The 21,681-nt window shown below is 44.1% G+C and overlaps 1 protein-coding gene across 1 annotated transcript in view; it reads right to left on the reverse strand.

Annotated features, from left to right (window-relative positions):
- The window catches only part of PGAP1 (post-GPI attachment to proteins inositol deacylase 1), a 49,246-nt gene that overhangs the window by 13,058 nt on the left and 14,507 nt on the right, over positions 1–21,681 (reverse strand). Inside the window, exons 2-20 of the mRNA XM_056861360.1 lie at positions 20,203–20,356; positions 18,646–18,821; positions 16,891–17,062; positions 13,476–13,636; positions 12,476–12,528; positions 12,271–12,337; positions 11,808–11,913; positions 10,481–10,536; positions 10,301–10,384; positions 8,624–8,673; positions 7,468–7,519; positions 7,059–7,136; positions 5,601–5,676; positions 5,083–5,156; positions 4,918–4,969; positions 3,532–3,598; positions 3,330–3,438; positions 2,837–2,875; positions 688–781 (exon numbers count right to left, since the gene is read on the reverse strand). Of these exons, the coding sequence (XP_056717338.1) occupies positions 688–781; positions 2,837–2,875; positions 3,330–3,438; positions 3,532–3,598; positions 4,918–4,969; positions 5,083–5,156; positions 5,601–5,676; positions 7,059–7,136; positions 7,468–7,519; positions 8,624–8,673; positions 10,301–10,384; positions 10,481–10,536; positions 11,808–11,913; positions 12,271–12,337; positions 12,476–12,528; positions 13,476–13,636; positions 16,891–17,062; positions 18,646–18,821; positions 20,203–20,356 (1,720 nt within the window). The remainder of the gene's footprint in view (positions 1–687; positions 782–2,836; positions 2,876–3,329; positions 3,439–3,531; positions 3,599–4,917; positions 4,970–5,082; positions 5,157–5,600; positions 5,677–7,058; positions 7,137–7,467; positions 7,520–8,623; positions 8,674–10,300; positions 10,385–10,480; positions 10,537–11,807; positions 11,914–12,270; positions 12,338–12,475; positions 12,529–13,475; positions 13,637–16,890; positions 17,063–18,645; positions 18,822–20,202; positions 20,357–21,681) is intronic.

Below are 21,681 nucleotides of genomic sequence, written 5' to 3' on the forward strand. Positions count from 1 at the left end.
TCAAATTCGAGATAAAACAGGTCTCTGAAAATGCGGGGAAATGCCAGGAGACTGAGGCGACCTCTGATGGCCGGAAACAGCATGCATAATCAATACAAAGACCCAAAGTGTTGGAGGGGTGACCGCAAGTGAAACAGCAATGCATAAAAGACCGCAGTCAGGATATATTTAAACGTATAGTGACATTGTTCAATTCTAACACCACTGCCATAAAATTCTTTATCCATTCAGTGCAAGGGTTGTGAGAAAATTTTAAAAGACACTAACTCTTCAGTTTTAGACTGTGTGTCTTTGTAACTAAGCACTACCAGTTCCATGTACACATTTCAATGAGCTTTCAACTTGGCAAGTCAGACAAAAAAGCCCCAAGAAATCAGACTACGAAATTTACTTAACCTGGGTTTCACGGAGGTCTCATTTTTTTTTTTAAAAAAAAGCTCTATCTTGGCTTTGTCAATAATTTTAAAAAAATATGTTCCATCATCAGTAAGCTAAGCATGCCCACTCTGTGTCCTAACCATTTAACGATTTTGTTCCGCTGGGTTTCCTAGAAGCGTCCTGTTAGTTATAATCACCTTACAGCAAATCTCTGAATTATTCTTTAAGAGTGATTACAATAAAAATGAGGTCTTTCCAGATTATATAATCAGTCAACCTGTACTTAAATATCTGTTCACGTAATGTTACCTGTTAGGATTAGGGACTTTAATTGTCTTCCATAGGCAAGAAGAATATTAGAAATAATGTACACAGGAAGGGTGCCACCATGGAACCTGATTACCTACAAAACAAGGATCTTTTATGGGCATGCAAAAATCACCCCCAACTTAAAATTCGAACAACAATTCAGTACTTACACATGGGAAGTGCTTCATATACATCACTAATTCTCACAGATCTGTAAGGCAGGCCTTCTCGAATTCACAGGGCTCAGGCTAAGACATACTAGCTTGCTCACATCTACCCAGCACATTCACAGATGTGCTGAGATTGAGAATTCCAGTCCATAGCTCAGCTCATATCATAAAGTTGGAAGGGACCACCAGGGTCATCTAGTCCAACCCCCTGCACAATGCCTCCCCCCCTCCACTACCTCCCCCCCTCCACACCCCTACTCCATGCCCAGAAATCCTCCAGGATCCCTGGCCAATCTGGCCTGGAGGAAAATCGCTTCCTGACCCCAAAGTGGCGATTGGCATTCCCCTGGGCATGTAAGAAATGGCCATGAGAGCCAAACACTCATGCAACCCTTCCTGCCCTCCCTTTCATGATCTGCCCAAGTTCACAGAATCGGCATTGCTGACAGATTGTGAACTTGCGCTCGCCTACAGAAAACACTGGAAACCCCACTCGTGGTGGAGAAGCGGCAGGGTTTCCCATCAAGAAACTGAGAATATGCTAGCAACATACATCAATATCATCAGTTTTCAAACTGTGATTAAACATGGACGACAGTTTACGATCACAGAGCATTCAGAATTATAACATCAGACACTTATTTAAATAAGGTGCACATTAGCTGTGATCCACCAAGCTGAACAAAGCACACCAAACACGTATCATGACCTGCTCGAAACCAAAGCCCACAACCTCTCGTTTTTGCAGTCCCAAGGGGAAAGCCGGGGAGGGGGGAGGGGAAGGGAGCTTCAAAGGTCCCTTTGTGAGCTGCAACCAGCTTGCACGATCACAATTTGTGTAGGCCTGGTTTAAATTTTAGCCTGGTCTAAATATAAAGCCGAGATTTCTTCTCCCAACATAAAGTACTTGGTAAAAACTCATGCTGAATTTAATCTGCCATTCTGGTGCTGACTTTCCATGTTCTCAGATATCCTTTCGGGGCTTTTGGGGCTGCTTAGGGCTTTTATCATCCTGAATAATTTGATGCCATTTGCTACCACGGCTCATTATCCTGACCTGGCTCTAGAATATTTGCAAATCATTTTTTAAGTAGCAGCAATTACCGGGCATCCCACTGCTTATTTGGCAGAAACCGAAACAACCAGCCATTTATTCCTGCTCCCTGTTCCCTGTTTTAAAGACCTACGGGTTGGATCCTACGACCCTGTTCTGCTAACGGCAGAGCCCTGAGGCACTGGCACGTGCCTCTTGTCGGAACAATGGAGTAGCAGGATCCAACCCCTGGTTCTTAATCCATTTCTGCTAACGTTCCTATGATGAGGAACTCTATGAAAAGCTTTTTTAAAAAACAACAATGCAATCAATATCCATCAGTAGAGCTGCCAGGTTCCCCCTTGCCACCGGTGGGAGCTTCAGTGTGTGTGTGTGTGTGGGGGGGAGATTTGTGCACGCAAAACCCACTTCTTGGTTTACGTCGGAAGCGATGCGGATGCTCTAGCACATCCCTCCAAAAACTCTATGGTTTCTATAGAGTTTTTATGGGGGGGACATGTTAGAGCATCCCCCAACACAGTACAGAATGAGCACACCCATATTACTGCCAGGGAGCAGCTATATACACGGACGGATCACTTCCTCTGACCACACTAACAGTAAATAATTAAAAATATGTTGGAACCCACCTGGAATGGCCACATGCATGGGGAAGGGGGGGTCAATTTTTGCTGAGTCCCCACTTCCTCAGGGATTTTGGCTGATTCCCCCACAAATGCTGCTCCAGGGGGATGGGGGACCCCCCCCCCCAGTAATAACTTGTGAGGCATCAGAAGCCTCCTGCAGAAAGGAGAAATCAGCAAAACCCACCACCCCCTGTGGACATTCTAGGTGGGATCCAAGCCATATTAATTACTGATCTTTCATCTTTTCAACCTAATCGTGGTAATGAATAAAAATAATAAATTAAATTAAATATTCCTACCTGGCCAAGAACTTGCAGAAAAGAGGTCTCGATGGTTACCTAATTCAACACACACACAAGTTAAAAAACAATAATGTATTTTTTTCAAGGAATCTTTTAAACATAAAAACAAAAATTTAGCTCAGGTATAGTAAACTTGAAAGCTCAATTCAGTTGCCATTAATCAACGAAGGTTTGCAAAGCCCTTCACTAATTTGTCAGTAAGACACTGAAAGGGGGAGGGGCCGTGACTCAGTGGTAGAGCATCTGCTTGGCGTGCAGAAGGTCCCAGGTTCAATCCCATGCATCTCCAGTTAAAGGGACTAGGCAAGTAGGTGATGGGAAAGACCTCTGCCGGAGGCCCTGGAGAGCCACTGCTGGTCTGAGTAGACAATACTGACGTTGATGGACCCAGGGTCCGATTCAGTAGGAAGCACCTTCATGTGTTCAAAGTATGCACTCTGTTTGCAAATGGGGTGGGGGGAGAAGGCAAACATTTTGATGACTGACTTACTTCATATTGACAATCTGAAGATGAATAAATATTCAACACTGGAACTGTTGTGTCATTTTCAGGCTGTGCAACGTGCAGTTTAGCAGAAATCTCAGTTGTAGAAGGGACCCTATGGTGGTTCCATATTTTTTAAAAAACCACATATTACTATGCAGATAATGCTCATCCAGCAAAGAAACATGAAATAATGAGACATCCTTACTGGGACAAAGTTAAGGAGTCCTCATGTGACCATGGGATATGAAGTCGGTATACACTAGGTTTTCTTTCTGGGAAAAAAGGCAAATAGAAGCCACAATAAGAACATAAGAACATTAGAAAGGCCCTATTGGTTCAGACCAAGGTCCATCTAGTCCAGCAGTCTGTTCGCACAGTGGCCAACCAGGTGCCTTTAGGAAGCCCACAAATAAGATAACTGCAGCAGCATTATCCTGCTTGTGTTCCAAAGCACCTATTATAATAGGCATGCAGCTCAGATCCTGGAGAGAATAGGCATGCATCATGACTAGTATCCATTTTGACTAGTAGCTATGAATACCCCTCTCCTCCATGGACATGTCCACTCCCCTCTTAAAGCCTCCCAAGGTGGTGGCTGTCACCACATCCTGGGGCAGGGAGTTCCACAATTTAACTACAATGGAACAGAGTTGTTCTAGGCCACCCATGAGCTAAACCGGAATAGCAAAAAGACTTTGCTACTGCAACTATTGAAACCAAGCTATTCAAAATAAATTCATTGAGAAAAGCAGACTTTTAGGAGTGATCGTGCTCTTGCTACTCTAAGGTTCTGCTGTGTTATGTATGCACAATATGGGGACTGACAGCCAAGTCAACTTGGCTGATTACCCACTTTATCCTGCACTTGTGGGCACAGCCTCCTAACTCCTCCCCAGTCCAGTTCTATGGATCTGATAACACTAGCAAACCAAAGTTTGTGCTGCAATACCATTAGTTCTTGGACCTTTGTACACTTCTCAAGTTCATAAGAACATAAGTAAGGTTCTGCTGGATCAGATATGCATCATGACTAGCATCCATTTTTACTGTAGCCATGGATATAAGAACATAAGAAAGGCCCTGCTGGATCAGACCAAGGTCCATCAAGTCCAGCAGTCTGATCACACAGGGGCCAACCAGGTGCCTCTAGGAAGCCCACAAACAAGATGACTGCAGTAGCATTGTACACAGCCCCAAAAATAATAGGCATGCTCCTCTGAGAGAAAATAGGTATGCATCATGATTAGAATCCATTTTGACTAGTAGCCATGGATACTCCATGAACATGTCTACTCCCCTCTTAAAGCCTTCCAAGTTGGCAGCTGTCACCACATCCTGGGGCAGGCAATGGGACTCTATGGCACTGAAGTCCCTCCCCTTCTCAAACCCTGCCCTCCTCAGGCTCCACCCTAAAAATCTCCCGCCAGTGGCAAAGAGGGACCTTGCAACCCTAGCTACAACCAATGTTTCAAAACGAATAACGCAGAAAGAATGGTGGTAATAAACACTGGGCAAGCAAGTCTTTGGGGAATCCAGATAAGGACAAGATTTGCTGTAGTGCTTTAGAAGAGATTTCAGAAAATATGTTTACCTTTGAGCGACTGGCAGTGGCTCGCTACATAGAGGTTAAAAGCTTGGTATATCTAAACAAAACAGAAAACATATAATCAGTTTCTTGGTGCTCCTGGAAGGGCTACCCGACATTAGGAATTACCAGCCCATAAAAGTTATGTATTTCAGAAATCTGTATTTATACCTGACCAAAATGTTGAAGCTGAACATTGTGAATAAGGCCAGTTGAATTTAATACAATTTTGCTTGAAGAAAGCCCTGCAGAAATTATTACTTTGTGTTAGAATTATTGTTAGTAAGATCTAGCACAAAAAGATTACAGGGGGAATAATCCATTTGTTAGAAGACTGATGGTTTATTTTATTTGTTTTTTAAAAAAATTATGCTGCCTTCCCATATTATCAGGTTCCCCAAGGCAGAGCACATAAAAACATTTAAAATTTTAAAATAATTCAATAAAAACATATAAACAAGCAAGAACCAGGGAGGAGGACCAATAATGGTTATTGGGGGTATGCCAAAAATAAACAAACACAAAAGTCTTCACTTGCTGGGAGAAGACACTGACAGAGGGAGACAGATGAATCCATCTGTCAATCCACCACTAAATTCAGTTCATATTTCAGTTAACTCCAGCGATAAATGATAATTCTTCAAAGCACAGATACAAAGGCACTGGAAAATCCTATTAATTAAACCTACCAAAAGAAAAAAGATGGGTCACAGGCAGCTGCACCGTTCTAGAGACCTCGTTAAAGAACTCACAGTCCAAAGTAAGCTGCAACAAAAAAAATATCAATGTTAACTACGCGAGCCCAAACTTTCGTACGAATTTGGGCAATTCAGAGGCAGAGGGGCTGGAATCAGCACTGGGAGAGCTCGGTTCAAGAACCAATTAGGCCACAAGAGTCATTGAACGACAAAGTTTCTATTTCAAGTCCTCTTTTTACAAGGACAGTAATTAGACATAGGTAGTTATTTCAATGTCAGAAATGGACACTTGGCACACTGTGGTTTAGAGAATTGCTGGAGGCCACTTTACATCTAATATGTAGAACCCTAACCTCTCCATTGTGGAGACTGAAGTAGGTGGGTCCTTTAGAAGTACAGCTTTAGCCCAGATCCTAGAGAGCACACGCAGTAAAGTTAAACCCTATGCAGTCTGGCACCTCTTCTCAATCATTTGTCCCTCAGTGCACACTGTAACAGACCCACCATTGTCACATATGATGAGGTGTTTTCTGAGCCACTAAATGTCATGCTTATTTTTACTTTGCCATTTTACCTGCTGCTAATTACTATTTTTAGGAAGCCCCGTGGCGCAGAGGGGTAAGATGCAGTACAGCAGTCAAAAGCTCTGCTCACAACCTGAGTTTGAGCCCGGCGGAAGTCAATTTTAGGTAGCTGGCTCAAGGTTGACTCAGCCTTCCATCCTTCCAAGGTTGATAAAATGAGTATTCAGCTTGCTGGAGGTAAAGTGTAGACGACTGAAGAAGGCAGTGGCAAACCACCCCGTAAACATTGTCTGCCTAGTAAACATCGCGATGTGATATCAACCCATTGGTCAGTAATGACTTGGTGCTTGCACAGGGGACTACCTTTACCTAAGCCAGCATGGTGTAGTGGTTAAGAGCAGTGGTTTGGAGCGGTGGAGTCTGATCTGGAGAACTGGGTTTGATTCCCCACTCCTCCACATGAGCGGCAGACACTAATCTGGTGAACTGGATTTGTTTCCCTGCTCCTCCACATGAAGCCAGCTGGGTGACCTTGGGTTAGTCACAGCTCTCTCAGCCCCACCTAACTCACAGGGGGTTTGTTGTGGGGAGGGGAAGGGAAGGTGATTGTAAGCCGGTTTGATTATCCCTTAAGTGGTAGAGAATGTTGGCATATAAAAACCAACTCTTTTTCTAATTACTAATTTTAACTGCTGCTCTGTTCTATAGTTTTAAATGTTACTATTGCAGCTGGATTTACAGATTTATTATTCATTTTTTATCCTATTTTTGCAGAGCACCTCGAGAATCTGATGGTTATCAGGAGGTAGCATATAAATAAATGTAATTAAATTGCAATTAAAAAATTACAGAGAAGCACACTGTGTTTTTAATTTTTTTTTGGCTTGAACAAATAAGAGAAGCCAGAGCATCTCATATTTATTACCTTATTACTATTGACATATGGTACATGAAGTACAAGATGAGTCAAAGAAGGATAGTCTTGAAGCTTCAGAGTCACAGCCTGAAAAACACAACATGTAATGGTAAAAACATTTATTTGAAATGAGAAACATTTTTTAACCTTATAAGAATTTTTTTTTAAAAAAAGAAATGAAATAAGGATTATATTGGAGCCCTTAAATTATGAAAACCTATGGCTTGAAATGAATCACACCAAAACAACGTATTTACCTTCTTTGTCAGGTTTTAAAATGCTGAATAAATATGTTTAAAGGTCAAAACAAATGTTTATTTATTAATTTATTTTGATTATTATCCCACCCTCAATCCCCGGCCGAGGGCGGGCTCGGTATTGTGTTTGGTATTGTGCAAACAAATAATGAACGTTTTACCTTAACTGTTGGCAATAATTCAGCCTTCCAAGATAAGTCGACACCTTGTAGGCTGGGAAAGTTTTAAGACAAAAGACATTAATAAACTTCTAATAGATAAAAGGTTGAGCCCCAAGAACAGAGCAGGGGGGGGTAAAGAGCAGCCAACACGGTTTTGCAAACGATTGTGCAAGACTGTAACAAGCAATATCGACAGCAGTTTTCCTGATTCTGCTAATTCAGAAGGCTGCGCAAGGAGTTCTTTAGGCAGGTGCTTTTTAAAAAAACTTCTAGTTAGGGTTGACAGGGTTGTTTAACAGCTAACTGAAACAGAGTTAAGAACATAAGAAAGGCCCTGCTGGATCAGACCAAGGCCCATCAAGTCCAGCAGTCTGTTCACACAGTGGCCAACCAGGTGCCTCTAGGAAGCCACAAACAAGACGACTGCAGCAGCACCATCCTGCCTGTGTTCCACTGCACCCAAAATAATAGGCACGCTCCTCTGAGACTAGAGAGAATAGGTATGCAGCATGACTAGTATCCATTCTAACTAACAGCCATGAATACCCCTCTCCTCCATGAATATGTCCATTCCCCTCTTAAAGCCCTCCAAGCTGGCAGCCATCCCCACATCCTGGGGCAGGGAATTCCACAATTTAACTATGTGTTGTGTGAAAAAATACTTCCTTTTATTTGTTTTGAATCTCTCACCCTCCAGCTTTAGCAGATGACCCTGTGTTCTAGTATTATGGGAGAGGGAGAAAAACTTCTCCCTGTCCACTCTCTCCAAACCATGCATAATTTTATAGACCTCTATCATGTCTCCCCTCAGCCGCTTTGGAAGAGTTTATTATTAAACAAGTGCTATTTTTTAATAATAAAAACAAGTGTTTATTATTAAACAAGTGCTATTATCATGGGTTCCTATCTGGCAGGAGGATTCTCATTGATTACAGCCAAGTGCAGGGAAAAACCAACATCCAAACTAACACTAGCAACCCTATGCCACGTGGGGATTGTCTGAATCCAAGCAATACATTAAGGCATCTTCAAGGGTCCATTCTAAGTCTCCCAATGTCGCAATGGCTTGAAGGGGCCAAAGGCCTAATATTTAAAGCACCCCCACAAACCACTAAGACATCACTTATAATAAAAAGTAATATTAGCCCTTGCTTACCACATAGATGAGGAGCTGTTTATGCAGCCATATATCCAGCTATTTGTGTCCTGTTACATAAAAACCGAGAGGGGTAACGTACAGTGAAACAGAGATTATCGACAATGCTTTTTAAAAGCTCAACCGTTATTTCAGAACTCAGAATTCATTCAATGGCTCTTAAAGAGGTCCGCCAGAAGCAGCAGCAATAATATTGCCATAACTACCTGCTGGTCAATCATATTTCATTTGACACCTGAAATATTATTGAGTCTGTACCCCACCCTCCCCGGCCAAAGCCAGGCTTGGGGTGGCTTCCAACAAAAACATACAACTATAAATATATTGATTAAAATATACCATATTAAAAGTTACAAAAGTTTCCGTTGGGTTTGGATCTAATGAAAGATCTGCAGCAGAACAGACCTGCCGATGCAGATCTCTGTTGACTCCCCCCTAACAACACTACAAGAGCCCTGAAAAACTGATGTTAGGGGTCACGGGACCAGTACGGATCACGGCCTCATGGCCCGGGCCACCAACAGAAGCACCATTGGCCAAGAAGGATTTTTTTACCAGGTTGATAATTGCACACATTTTATATGGGAGACATATACAGCCCAGTATAACAACTTGAGACAATCTAACCAGATGTTTGTATAATTTGAAATATATTATACAACCTATATACATGTCTGGTCTGATATATATTGTCTGTATATGTTTATACAGCTTAGCTCATATCCAACAGGTGCTCCACCAGCTGCACTGGCTCCAGGTTCAATACCGGATTAGGTTTAAGGTTCTGGCATTAATCCTCATACCTATGAGACCGCCTTTCCCAATATACCCCTCAAAGAGCATTGCACTTTAAATAACAGCTTAAATAACAGAAAAAAGCAAGGCAGATTTGAAATAAGCGGTCAGACCATAGGTTATCTTCTCCTGAATTATGTCTCCAATAGTAACCAACCAGGTACTTCTGGGAAGTTCGCAGGGCTACCCTTGAATATGCCCTACATTCTGGACCAGTTGGAGTTTCCGGGGCATATTCAAGGGTAGCCCTGCGTACTTCCCAGAAGTACCTGGTTAGTTACTATTGGAGACATAATTCAGGAGAAGATAACCTATGGTCTGACCACTTATTTCAAATCTGCCTTGCTTTTTTCTCCCCCGCTTCCATGATCATACATAGCTATTTTCTATTATACTTGGAAGCTTGCTAGGACAACGACTGAGAAACTCTGGTGACAGACAGCAAGACCTAGCCTGGCATATCAAAGGATAAAAATGTTTTAAATTATTATTGTCTCAGTAGCAAAGTGCATCGGAGGGGCTGTGGCTCAGTGGTAGAGCATCTGCTTGGCATGCAAAAGGTCCCAGGTTCAATCCCCAGCATCTCTAGTTAAAGGGACCAGGAAAGGAAGTGATGTGAAAGACCTCCGCCTGAGACCCTGGAGAGCCGCTGCCGGTCTGAGTAGACAATACTGACTTTGAAGGATCAAGGGTCCGGTTCAGTAGAAGGCAGCTTCATGTGTTCATGACTGCATAATTCCACTTAGATATAACCAGATTAGTGCATTACTGATGGGAAAGTAGTGCAGCAAGGGGTTTAGCCACAAACATTTCACATGCATCAATGTTAAAAAAGCAAAGCAACCCAAGGTAAACTTGACAAGGAATAGTGCGTTTTCTCACCAACATACTGTTTTGACAGTGAACATGACTGTATGATTTTCTGTGGCTTGAGAGGGGAAAAGTAAAATATTTTCCATCTGATTCCTGTTCAGGATGAGACAAAATATGCTTCTCAGAAACGTCAAGGAAATCAGAGAACTCATTGTATTAAACAAATGAAAATCAAACAATGTTACTTACATTGTGTGCTGCATAAGACCATTTTGAAGTTTTTATCGGGATCCATCTTAATGATCCTGAAAGTAAGCAACAGAACTCCTCAGGCATCAAGAAATGAATCTGAAGGAATGAATGTCAATCTGTGCTACTTGGCATAAGAGTATAAATGCCTTCTTTTTCTACAAGCAAAATTATGAATAGAAAAATACTAGAAAAAGAGGGCCTGCACTGTCAACCACTGCACCCAGTTTCGGAGAGTAGCCCTGTTGGTCTGCAGTAGAACAGCTAGATTCGAGTCCTGTAAGCGTGTTAAAGACCAACAACATTTTAGGGTGTGAGCATTCGAGAGTCAAAATCCCCTTCGTCAGAGAGGTTTGACTCTCGAAAGCTCATACTCTGAAAATCTTGCTACTGGACTCTAATCTAGCTATTGAACCCAGTGCTACCTTAGCACATGTAGCCTAGTTTTATCATCTGAAAGACACACAAAATTTCTGGCAGGGTATGAGCTCACAAAAGCTCTTACCCTGCCAGAAATTTTGTTAGTCTTTAAGGTGCTACTGGGCTCTTGCTCTTTTCTGCTGCTACAGACAGACTAACACGGCCACCAATCATGATTTATCATCTGAAAATTTCAAAAAATATATAGAAGAGTTGGTTTTTATATGCCGACTTTCTCTACCACTTAAGAGAGACTCATACCGGCTTACAATCACCTTCCCTTCCCCTCCCCACAACAGACACTCTATGAGGTAGGTGGGGCTGAGAGAGCACTAAGAGAACTGTGACTAGCCCAAGGTCACCCAGCTTGCTTCGTGTGTAGGAGCGGGGAAACAAATCCAGTCCACCAGATTAGCCTCTGCCACTCATGTGGAGGAGCGAGGAATCAAACCTGGTTCTCCAGATCAGAGTCCACAGCTCCAAACCACCGCTCTTAACCACTACACCACGCTGGTATAGAAGTTGACACTAGAATGAGAACTCTTTATAGTAAAGTGTATTTGGATATTAAGTTAATGTTGATCTCTCTGATATTATCATGGGATGTTTCATTACCATCATCTCAGAACAGATGTTTTTATCTTTGTTCCAAAGCGCCCCCCGCCCCGCACACCTTCTCCTTGCACACTCTCCAAAATCCAATCATTATGTCACCATCAGACTTATCTTTATCTTTGGCTGCTCTCTCTTTTGCTCCCCTGTGTTCAGTTTCCAGCCAAGTTCATATCACACCTCCCATCACAACGTTTTTGTATTTGACCTGCACACTAAATCAGGCCCTATTCAACCCAGAGGGACTACGGACCTCGGTCTTAGCGGCATTAGTAAAACGTAGAGAAATACTAACCTGTTAGTTCAGCAACTGTTTCAGGCTTTTCCTCAAAGAATTTTGCTGGGTGCTTTAGAAAGTGATGGTTCAGGACTAGCATTCTCTTTTGAGGATCTTCAGTTATCTAAGTAGCACACATTTTTTAAAGAAGAATTTCAGCAAACTTTGGGCAACTGGAAGAACACAGCCACTGAAAAGAACGCCTACGAAAAGGTAATTTTTTCCAAACCATATTCTGTCTTAAGAAGAAGAAGAGTTGGTTTCTCTGCCTCTTAACGAAGAATCAAACCGGCTTACAATTACCTTCCCTTCCCCTCCCCACAACAGACAACCTGTGAGGTAGGTGAGGCTGAGTGTGATTAGCCCAAGGTCACCCAGTCAATATCCTTCATTGTTTCCAGCAATTCAAGACCATTTAAATTACAGCTGTTTCCACCCCCTCTCCGGCAAATCTTACTGAGAATGAAAAGAAACTACAAACCTGTTTAGTGTTTTCATCTATCAGGTCAAAAAAGGCTCTGACGGTAGCCAAGATCAATTCTTTACACCTATTTGGGAAATGCGAGGAGAAAACGTTACTCAGATAAATGTAACAAATCAGATGAAACTCAAAACACCGGAAGGAAAGTAGAAGAACAACAGACCAATTGTGGTGCTCCCCCAAAAAATCGACCGAGGATGCTTACCAAACTATGGAAAGGTGGTCCGTTGAAGCCCAGACTCGAGGAACTTCTGAGCTCTGTTTAAGATAGAACAATTATGCTTTCACATCAAAAAATTATTTATTTATTTAAAGTTATAGCCCGCTCTTATTTCCAGCCAGTCAGGGCAGCAACATTTAAATAGGCTTCCCAGGGCCCTCAGCTCCATCGGTGGGAGCTTTTCTTCAGCGCGCGATGCGCCTACGTCACTTCTAGGTTTACTCGGAAGTGACGTGGACGCTCTATCAATCTCTCGCCAAAACGCTATGGTTTCCATAGAGTTTCTGCGGAGGTTGCTAGAGCGCATCACTTCCGGGTAAACCCGGAAGTGACATGGGCGCGTTGCGCGTGCACGCATTGCCCGCCAGCCCTCAGGTGGTCAGCGGGCAGCCCGGTAGATTGGCGGGATTTTACCCGCCACCACCAGGCACTTAGCAACCCTCCATTTAAAACAATATTAAACCATAAAACTTCAGCTTAAAACAACAATAATCATAAAACAACGATAAATATATCAAGATGGCATTTGCATACTAAGGATGATAGTAGCAACTGTAGATCCAGTCGAACAGTTAAACCCCCACAAGTAACCAGAGGGTGATGGTGGTGGTGGTGGGGAGATGGGGAGGCCAGCAACGATGTGAAACTTGAGGCTGCCCTCAGTTGCAGGCCTGGTGGAATAGTTCCCTTTTGCAGGCCCTGCAGAACGCTTTGAGGTCCCGCAGGGCCCTGATGTTACCAGGAAGGGAATTCTACCAGGCTGGGGCCAGGGCCGAAAACCCCTGGCCCTTGTCGAGGTCAGCTGCACACATCTCGGGCCGGGGACCACCAAGAAGTTATTATTCGTAGAGCACAAAGCTCTCTGGGGAGGCATACCAGCAAACGAAGGTGTACAAGAATTCTATGGGTCACACACGGCATGAAGTTGCCCACCCCAGAACCGGGTACATAATTCCAGAAATAATGTTCAAAAATAGTTATTTACCACAACAGACAAGGCACTGTTTTGTCGGCTTGATCTGGGCAGAAAAGCCAATCCCGAACGAACTTGATAATCTCGAAATCCTCCCGCCACAGACAGAGTAGTTAGATTTGCTCGGTCTTGAGCCTTGAGACTCCAGTGATGGTTCACAGCTGTGTAAAAATCTTAAAACAATTTTGTTTCAGAGGTTAGTTTAGCACATTTCTTCAGAGCGAGAAAGAGAGAGAGGGGGGTAGGAACATATGCTATTTTTATTTCTATTTTATTGTGAACTAACAAAGCACAGCGGCAAAGGACATGAGCTGTGATCTGGGAGGTGCCCAGTTCAAATCTCACTAGACCACAACATTCCTAGATGTATTATTATATTTGTTGTTACTTCAATTTCTAGCCCTCCCTCCCCGGCTGAAGCCAGGTTCAGGGTGGGTAACAACATTAAAATCAACACATTCCAATATAAATATCCATAATACATTTAAAACAGTAAAAGGCAATAACCAAGCATCATTCAACTAATTAAATCGTAGATGGTGCTCAATTTCCATATAGTATTCAGTGAGGGCAACGGGAGGCAGGGCCCCCTCAAGTCCATGCAGAAGCATGGGTCATAAAAGAAAAGGGAGGGGGTAGGGAGGCCAGCAAACAGCTGTAGGCCTGGTGGAAGAGCTCTGTCTTGCAGGCCCTGCGGAACTCTTTCCAGTCCTGCAGGGTCCTGTTGTTACCAGGAACACCATTCCACCGGGCCAAAAAAGCCCTGACTCTTGTCAAGGTCAGCCGCACACTCTTAGTAGTAGTAGCAGCAATAGCAGTAGCAGGAGGAGGAGGAGGAGGAGGAGAAGAGTTGGTTTTTATATGCTGACTTTCTCCACCACTTAAGGAAGAATCAAACCGGCTTACAATCACCTTCCCTTCCCCTCCCCACAACAGACACCCTGTGAGGGAGGTGGGGCTGAGAGATCTGTGACTGGCCCAAGGTCACCCAGCTGGCTTCATGTGTAGGAGTAGGGAAACCAACCCGGTTCACCAGATTAGCCTCTGCCGAGTGGGGAGTCAAACCCAGCTCTCCAGATCAGAGTCCACCGCTCCAAACCACCGCTCTTAACCACACCATGCTGGCATGTATTTTATGTATTGTAAAACATTTTTATGCTGCCTTTCCACCTGATCAGGGTCCCCAAGGCAGCAAAAGAATAAAAAAAAAACATTTGAACAATTAAAAACATTTAAAATTATAAAATTATTCAATAAAAACACCTGAACCAGAGAGAAGGGACAATAACTGTTATTGGGGGTATGCTAAACAAAACAAAACAGTCTTCACTCACTGGCAGAAGAAACCAATAGAAGGAGACAGACAAATATCCCTGGAGAGGGAGTTCTAGATTTTTGGTGCCATGACCAAGAAGGCCCTTTCTGGAGTTGCCACCAGTCTAGCCTCTGATGGCAGGGGCAGTTGAAGTAGGGCCTCCCAAGATGACTAGAAATATCCACCCTGAGCCTGGCACGCTGGGGATGTGGACGGGTTATAAATTTGAATAAATAAATAATATATCTATATATTTGTTACCAACCTCAGTCTGAAGACTTGGAGCAAAGCCGCCCCCCACAATGCAACAGCATCGCATGTAAAACACTGTTTCCCAAAATTAAGTTAGTACAAAATTTACTTAAATCCCCACCACTGTCTAATAAAAATGTGTTTTTTAATTAACTCTAATAATATTGCAGTGACTTATCTTCTTCTCGCAGATTAAGACTTTGCTACCATTAAGTCACACCTTAATATGGTTAAGGCTCTTTGCAGACGGCTGTACTAGGAAAATGTTCAGAAGCAGATGCATGAATAGCACCTCACCTCTTAAGAAGGAGAAGTTCCAGCTTATATCCCTAAATGGCAACATGGGCTGAATTGCCTTCCTAAGCCATTTCGGACACAAGGCAAGAGTCCAAATTTTATCCTACAGAGCACTGAAAGGACCAGGCCCTACCTGCCTTAGAATCATAGAACTGGAAGGGACCCCCAGGGTTATCTAGTTCAATCCCCTGCACAGTGCAGGAAATTCACAACAACCTCCCCCCACACACCCCCAGTGACCCTTACTCTACACCCAGAAGATGGCAAAAAAAAAATAATAAAAAAAAATAACCCCAACCCTCTAGGATCTCTGGCCAATCTGGCCTGGAGGAAAATTGCTTCCTGACCCCAAAATGGTGATTACACTGCCCTGGGCATGTAAGAAAGGGCCACAAAAGCCAAACACTGATGCAACCCTTTCTGCCCTCCCTCTCATGATCTGCCTAAGGTCACAGAATCAGCATTGCTGACAGATGGCCATCTAGCCTCTGCCTAAAAACCTCCAGGGAAGGAGAGTTCACAACCTCCTAAGGAAGCCTGTTCCACTGAGGAACCGCTCTCACTGTCAGGAAGTTCTTCCTAATGTTTAGCTGGAAACTCTTTTGATTTAATTTCAACCCGTTGGTTCTGGTCTGACCTTTTCGAGCAACAGAAAACAACTCGGCGTCATCCTCTATATAACTTCATGGCTGTTTCCATCTCAGCCCCACCACAAAACATTAAAATCAACCATAAGTATCCTCTGAACAAAATAATCTTTGCTTCTGTTCAAAAAACCAAGGCCCATGGAGAGCTTCTGAGTGGTAACCCCTTCCCTAGAGATTCATTTATTTAATCTCAAGAGTTGAGAGGCACCACCAAGGTCAGCTAGTCCAACCTCCTGCCAATGCATGAACTCCAACTATGATAGCCCCGACAACTAGGTATCCAATCGATACTTTAAAACTTCCTTTTTAATATTCCACCACCTTTGTTAAAGCTCAAGACTGAACCTTTTCCAGGGGCGGCAGCAGAAGGCGCTACTTGAATTGCCACTGGAAAGTATTGAAATGAGCCAATCTAGGAATTATTTTAATTACCTAGTACCCTTTTTTTGAGCCAGTGTGCTATAGTGGTTAGGAGCGTCAGACTCTAATCTGGAGAACCGAGTTCAATTTCCCCACGCCTCCACATTAGTGGGAGACTGTAATCTGGAGAACCAGGTTTGATTCTCCACTCCTCCACATGAAGCTTGCTGGGTGATCTTGGGCCAGTCACAGTTCTCTCCGAACTCTCTCAGCCCCACCTAACTCACAAGGTGTCTGTTGGGGGAGGGAAGGCAATTGTAAGCTGCTCTGAGACTCCTTACAGTAGGGAAAAGCGGGGTATAAAAACCAACTCTTCTTTTCAGACATCAGTTTATGAGCGTTAAGGGGTGGGGATAGAAAATCAAGAAAATCATTTCCATAGCAATGCATTGCCAAGCCCAAGAATTGCTGCAAAAATTTACTCAGACCCAAAAGTATATACATTTTTAGAAAATCTTTCAAAATTAAGGAGCTGCTCTCCTGGGAGCCAACTTACCAGTCAGATATCGGTCTAAAGGCATCACAGGTGCAATATGAGGAGTGGCTTGAGTAACGAGGACGTTGATGAGCTCAGCCTTAAAATTTTTAAGAGTCAGAAGTGCTCGGGCAACAAGACCGCCCATGGAATGGCCCACAATGGCGACGCTGGATGGAGCAGAACCTTGACCCTTAAAGGAAAAAGGATGTGGCTTTACAAAGAGAAAATGTATGGAATGACATACTCTTTCCTACATTACCATTACCTATTTTCTGGCACACACTATTTGATCTGAAAAACATTCCCATTATCAGAAAGATTAAGGCTGCCGTCTTAGTACCGTTACTTAAAAATCACACAGGAATCAACCAGACACATTTCCAAGTTAGGTGCCTTTAGGATAAAAGGGGTAAACATACCCTTGGGAACACCATACCCTTAAGGAAGAAGAAGGAATTGGTTTTTATATGCCGACGTTCTCTACCACTTAAGGAAGAATCAAACCAGCTTACAATCACCTTCCCTTCCCCTCCCCACAACAGACAACCTGTGAGGTGGGTGGGGCTGAGAGAGCTGTGACTAGCCCAAGGTCACCCTGCTGGCTTCATGTGTAGGAGTGGGGAAACAAATCCAGTTCACCAGATTAGCCTCCGCCGCTCTTGTGTAGGAGTGGAGAATCAAACCCGGTTCTCCAGATCAGAGTCCACCGCTCCAAACCACAGCTTTTAACCACTATTCCACACTGACCACCTTCTCCCATATGAACCTACCTACTCACTCCAGTCGTCCTCAGAGACCTTGCTTCACTTTCCCCTGCCAACAGAGGCTAGACAGGTGGTAACTCAACAAAAGGGCCTTCTCGGTTGTGGCACCAAAACTTTGGAACTCCCTCCCCTGGGAGATTCTTCTGTCTCCCTCTATCGGTGTCTTTTATCAGCAGTGAAGACTTTTTGTTTACATTTAGCATATCCTCAATAACAGTTATTAGCCCTCCTCTGGTATTGTCTGTCATCTGTTTTTAATGAATTTGTTTTATAATTTTAAATGTTGATTTTAATTGTTCAAATATTTTATGTTTTGTATGGGTGCCACCTTGGGGGCCCTGATTGGGTGTAAAGGCTGCATAAAAATGTTTTAAATGAGCAAATAAATAATGAACCAAGCCCATCCAAATCACAACACAAAAATGGAAGGTGCCAACGTCCCCAGATGGAAAGCTTAGACTGGGTAAGAAATTCTGTGCCAGAAAGACAAGGAGGAGGAGGAGGAGGAGGAGGAGGAGGAGGAGAAGAAGAGTTGGTTTTTCTATACCGACTCTTTATACCTTTTTTTCGAGGAGAATTAAACCAGCTTACAATTGCCTTCCCTTCCTCTCCCCACAACAGACACCTTGTGAGGTAGGTGGAGCTAAGAGTTCTCAGAGAACTGTGACTAGCCCAAGGTCACCCAGCAGGCTTCGTGTGGAGGAGTGGGGAATGAAACCCGGTTCTCCAGATTACAGTTCACCGCTCATGGGGAGGAGTGGGGAACCAAACCCAGTTCTTCAGATCAGAGTCCACCACTCCTAACCACTATACCACGCCGGCTCTCCAGAAGACCCAACAGGAGACGGAATGACTCGATCGAGGAAGTCACGGCCCTTGGTCTGCAAGACCTGAGCGAGGCTATTAACAATATGACATTGTGGAGGTCATTAATTCATAGGGTCGCCATAAGTCGGAAGTGACTTGCCGATACTTAACACACCCCCATCCATTTTGTCTTAATTCTTACCTTATACAATTTAAGAATTACTTTGATACACTCATGCACAAATCTGGTCTGCATTTGTAGACTTCCCCCATAGAGAGCCACCAGCTCTTCGTTGAAGTTAACACTGAAGACATCGAAATGGTATTTGAAGTCAAGGTCTTCTGCTTTTCTGAGTGCTATTGACCCAAGGGAACGTACTGACAGGGGAAAAAAAAAACCTATTAGTTATTAGTAAGAGCTTCCTAACAATCCCCAGAATTTGATGCAAGTTCCCCACCACCCCAGAAGCAAGGTTTTGGAAGAAAAACACCCAAGAACTTAAAATAGGCGGCCTACAAGACGCTGCGTAATTTGGTGTCACCGAACGCCAGGTGGCAATAATCCGTGTTTAATATGCACCGCAAATTGCAGCTTGAAGACCAGCAGTGCTGTTTTCACAAGGCTCCTGGCTGCAGCCCTTGAAAAGGGCCGGCTTATGCCACCAGAATGCCAAACGCTTTGTTAAAAAGAGTTCCTCCACCACAGAAATCAATACGTTCCTCAAATACTTTTCTTACCCATTTTTTCCCTCACTCTCCCGTTTTTATTTGTAGTGAGCGTGACAGAACACATGTCCGCCTTGCAAACGTCCGTTCCCATGGAGACAGGGACAACGAGGGACAGAGGATGGCCTCGAAGAGGTTAGATCTAAAAGGCTTATGGGTCGCCGAGACGGATAACGGAGAATTGCTCTCCCGCATCGGAAGGAAAGAACCTTTTGGAAAGGGGGCGCCAACCCTGAAGAGGTTTGGACGTCACCAGGGGGGAAAATCCACAGGAATAAAACACAGGCTCCTAGATTATTCTGCTAAAAATTATAAAGAGACACGCACTGGGGATCAGGCCACGTTACACGGAGTGAAGATTTCAGGTCTTACTTTTTTGGGGCAATTTTTGCAGCATGTGAGCCCAGAGACTTATCTGCTTTAAGCCAGCATGGCGTAGTGGTTAAGAGCAGCGGACTCTAATCTGGTGAACCAGGTTGGTTTCCCCACTCCATCACATGAAGCCTGCTGGGTGAACTTGGGCCAGTCACAGCTCTCTTAGAGCTCTTTCAGCCCCACCTACTGTTGTGGGGAGGGGAAGGGAAGGTGATTGTAAGCCAGGGCTGACCCTGCTTAGCTTCCAAGATATGACAAGGTTGAGCTAGCCTGGGCTAGAATAAGAAGAGTTGGTTTTTATACTCTGCTTTTTTCTACCTTTAAGGAGTCTCAAAGCAGCTTACAATCTCCTTCCCTTCCTCTCCCCACAACAGACACCTTGTGAGGTAGGTGGGGCTGAGAGAGTTCTCAGAGAACCGTGACTGGCCCAAGGTCACCCAGCAGGCTTCATGTGGAGGAGTGGGGAAACAAACCCGGTTCACCAGATTAAAGTCTGCCACTCATGTGGAGGAGCGAGGAGTCAAACCTGGTTCTCAAGATCAGAGGCCGCCGCTCTTAACCACTACGCCACGCTGACTACCCAGGTGAAGGCTTTTCTACAATAGTCTACTGTCGTTGACAGAAAGAAAAAAAATCAGGATTCCTTCAGAGAGCTTACCTTGTTTGTAACTGCCCGCATTGCCAGGAAGGAAGAGAACTGGAATCCCGGTTAACACCAGATTTCTGTTTTCTTCTGCATAACTTCCTTCCCCATAAAGATAAAGTTCATAAGCTGGATAACGTCTGAGTATTTTCCTAGGCAGCTTTATTTTCTATAACACAGAAGAAGTACCGTAACAAGTTAAAGATAACGATTTATGGAATCCAAATGTCCTCTATAACTGGGAAAGGGACAAACGGCTACAAGAAGAGGAATCCAGACAACAACACGGAGTAGACTTATGCTCACGCAAGTACAGAAAAGAGGTACAGAATCAGACCCTCAGTCCATCAAAGTCAGTATTGTCTACTCAGACCGGCAATGGCTCTGCAGGGTCTCAGGCTGAGGTCTTTCACATCACCAACTTGTCTAGTCCCTTTAACTGGAGATGCCGGGGATTGAACCTGGGACCATCTGCACACCAAGCAGATGCTCTTCCACTGAACCACAGCCCCTCCCTCTTAGTTAACAGTCACTGGTAGCAATCTGGTGCACAGAATGAAGTCGCACAAGACGGCTACACCTAAAAAAAAAAACCTAGCACAATCCCTTGCAGTCGTGCTAGTATGCCAATAAATGTACACATGCCCATTTTCTGTCCTTCCTCCTTCACTTGGCAAGAGAAGGAAGGACTTTCGCCTTCCTTCACTTTAAACATGAAGACATAAAGCTGCCGTATAATGTATAAGACCCTTGGTCCATCAAGGACAGTATTGCCCAGACTGGCAGTAGCTCTCCAGGGTCTTTCATAGGGTTGCCAGCTCCGGGTAGGTAAATACCTGGAGATTTTGGGGGTGGAGCCTGAGGAGGGCAGGGTTTGGGGAGGGGGAGAGACTCCAATGGGGCATAATGCCATAAAGACCACCTTATAAAGCGGCCATTTTCTCCAGGGGAAAAGCTGCTGGAGGCAGTCATGGGGCTTGAGCAGCTTGAAAGGGGACCCTCCATCTCCCACTATCCCAATCTTTTGGTTTATCAATGCATTTACCTGGCAGGGCCTAGTTTACTGACATAAATGGCATCACAAGCCAAGTTAACTGTCTTCCCACTGAAGTTAACATAGCCATTGTTTAGCTGAAACATCAGGAAATACTGAAGAGGAACATCTGGGTTCAAGCTCCATTGCAGCCCTGGGAGATCTTCAGCAAGTGTCTGTGCCTCAGTGTTCCAAGCCCAGAAAAGGATCATAGAATCATAGAGTTGGAAGGGATCACCAGGGTCATCTAGGCCAACCCCCTGCACAATGCAGGACATTCACAACTACCCCCTGCACACCCCAAATGACTCCTACTCCATTCCCAGAAGATGGCAACAAAGACACTCCAGGATCCCTGGCCAATCTGGCTTGGAGGAAAATTGCTTCCCAACCCCAAAGTGGCGATGGGCATTACCCTGGGCATGTAAGAAGAGGCCACGAGAGCCGAACACTGATGCAAC

Source organism: Euleptes europaea, chromosome 15, assembly GCF_029931775.1.
Source record: "Euleptes europaea isolate rEulEur1 chromosome 15, rEulEur1.hap1, whole genome shotgun sequence".
NCBI classification, from domain to species: Eukaryota; Metazoa; Chordata; class Lepidosauria; order Squamata; family Sphaerodactylidae; genus Euleptes; species Euleptes europaea.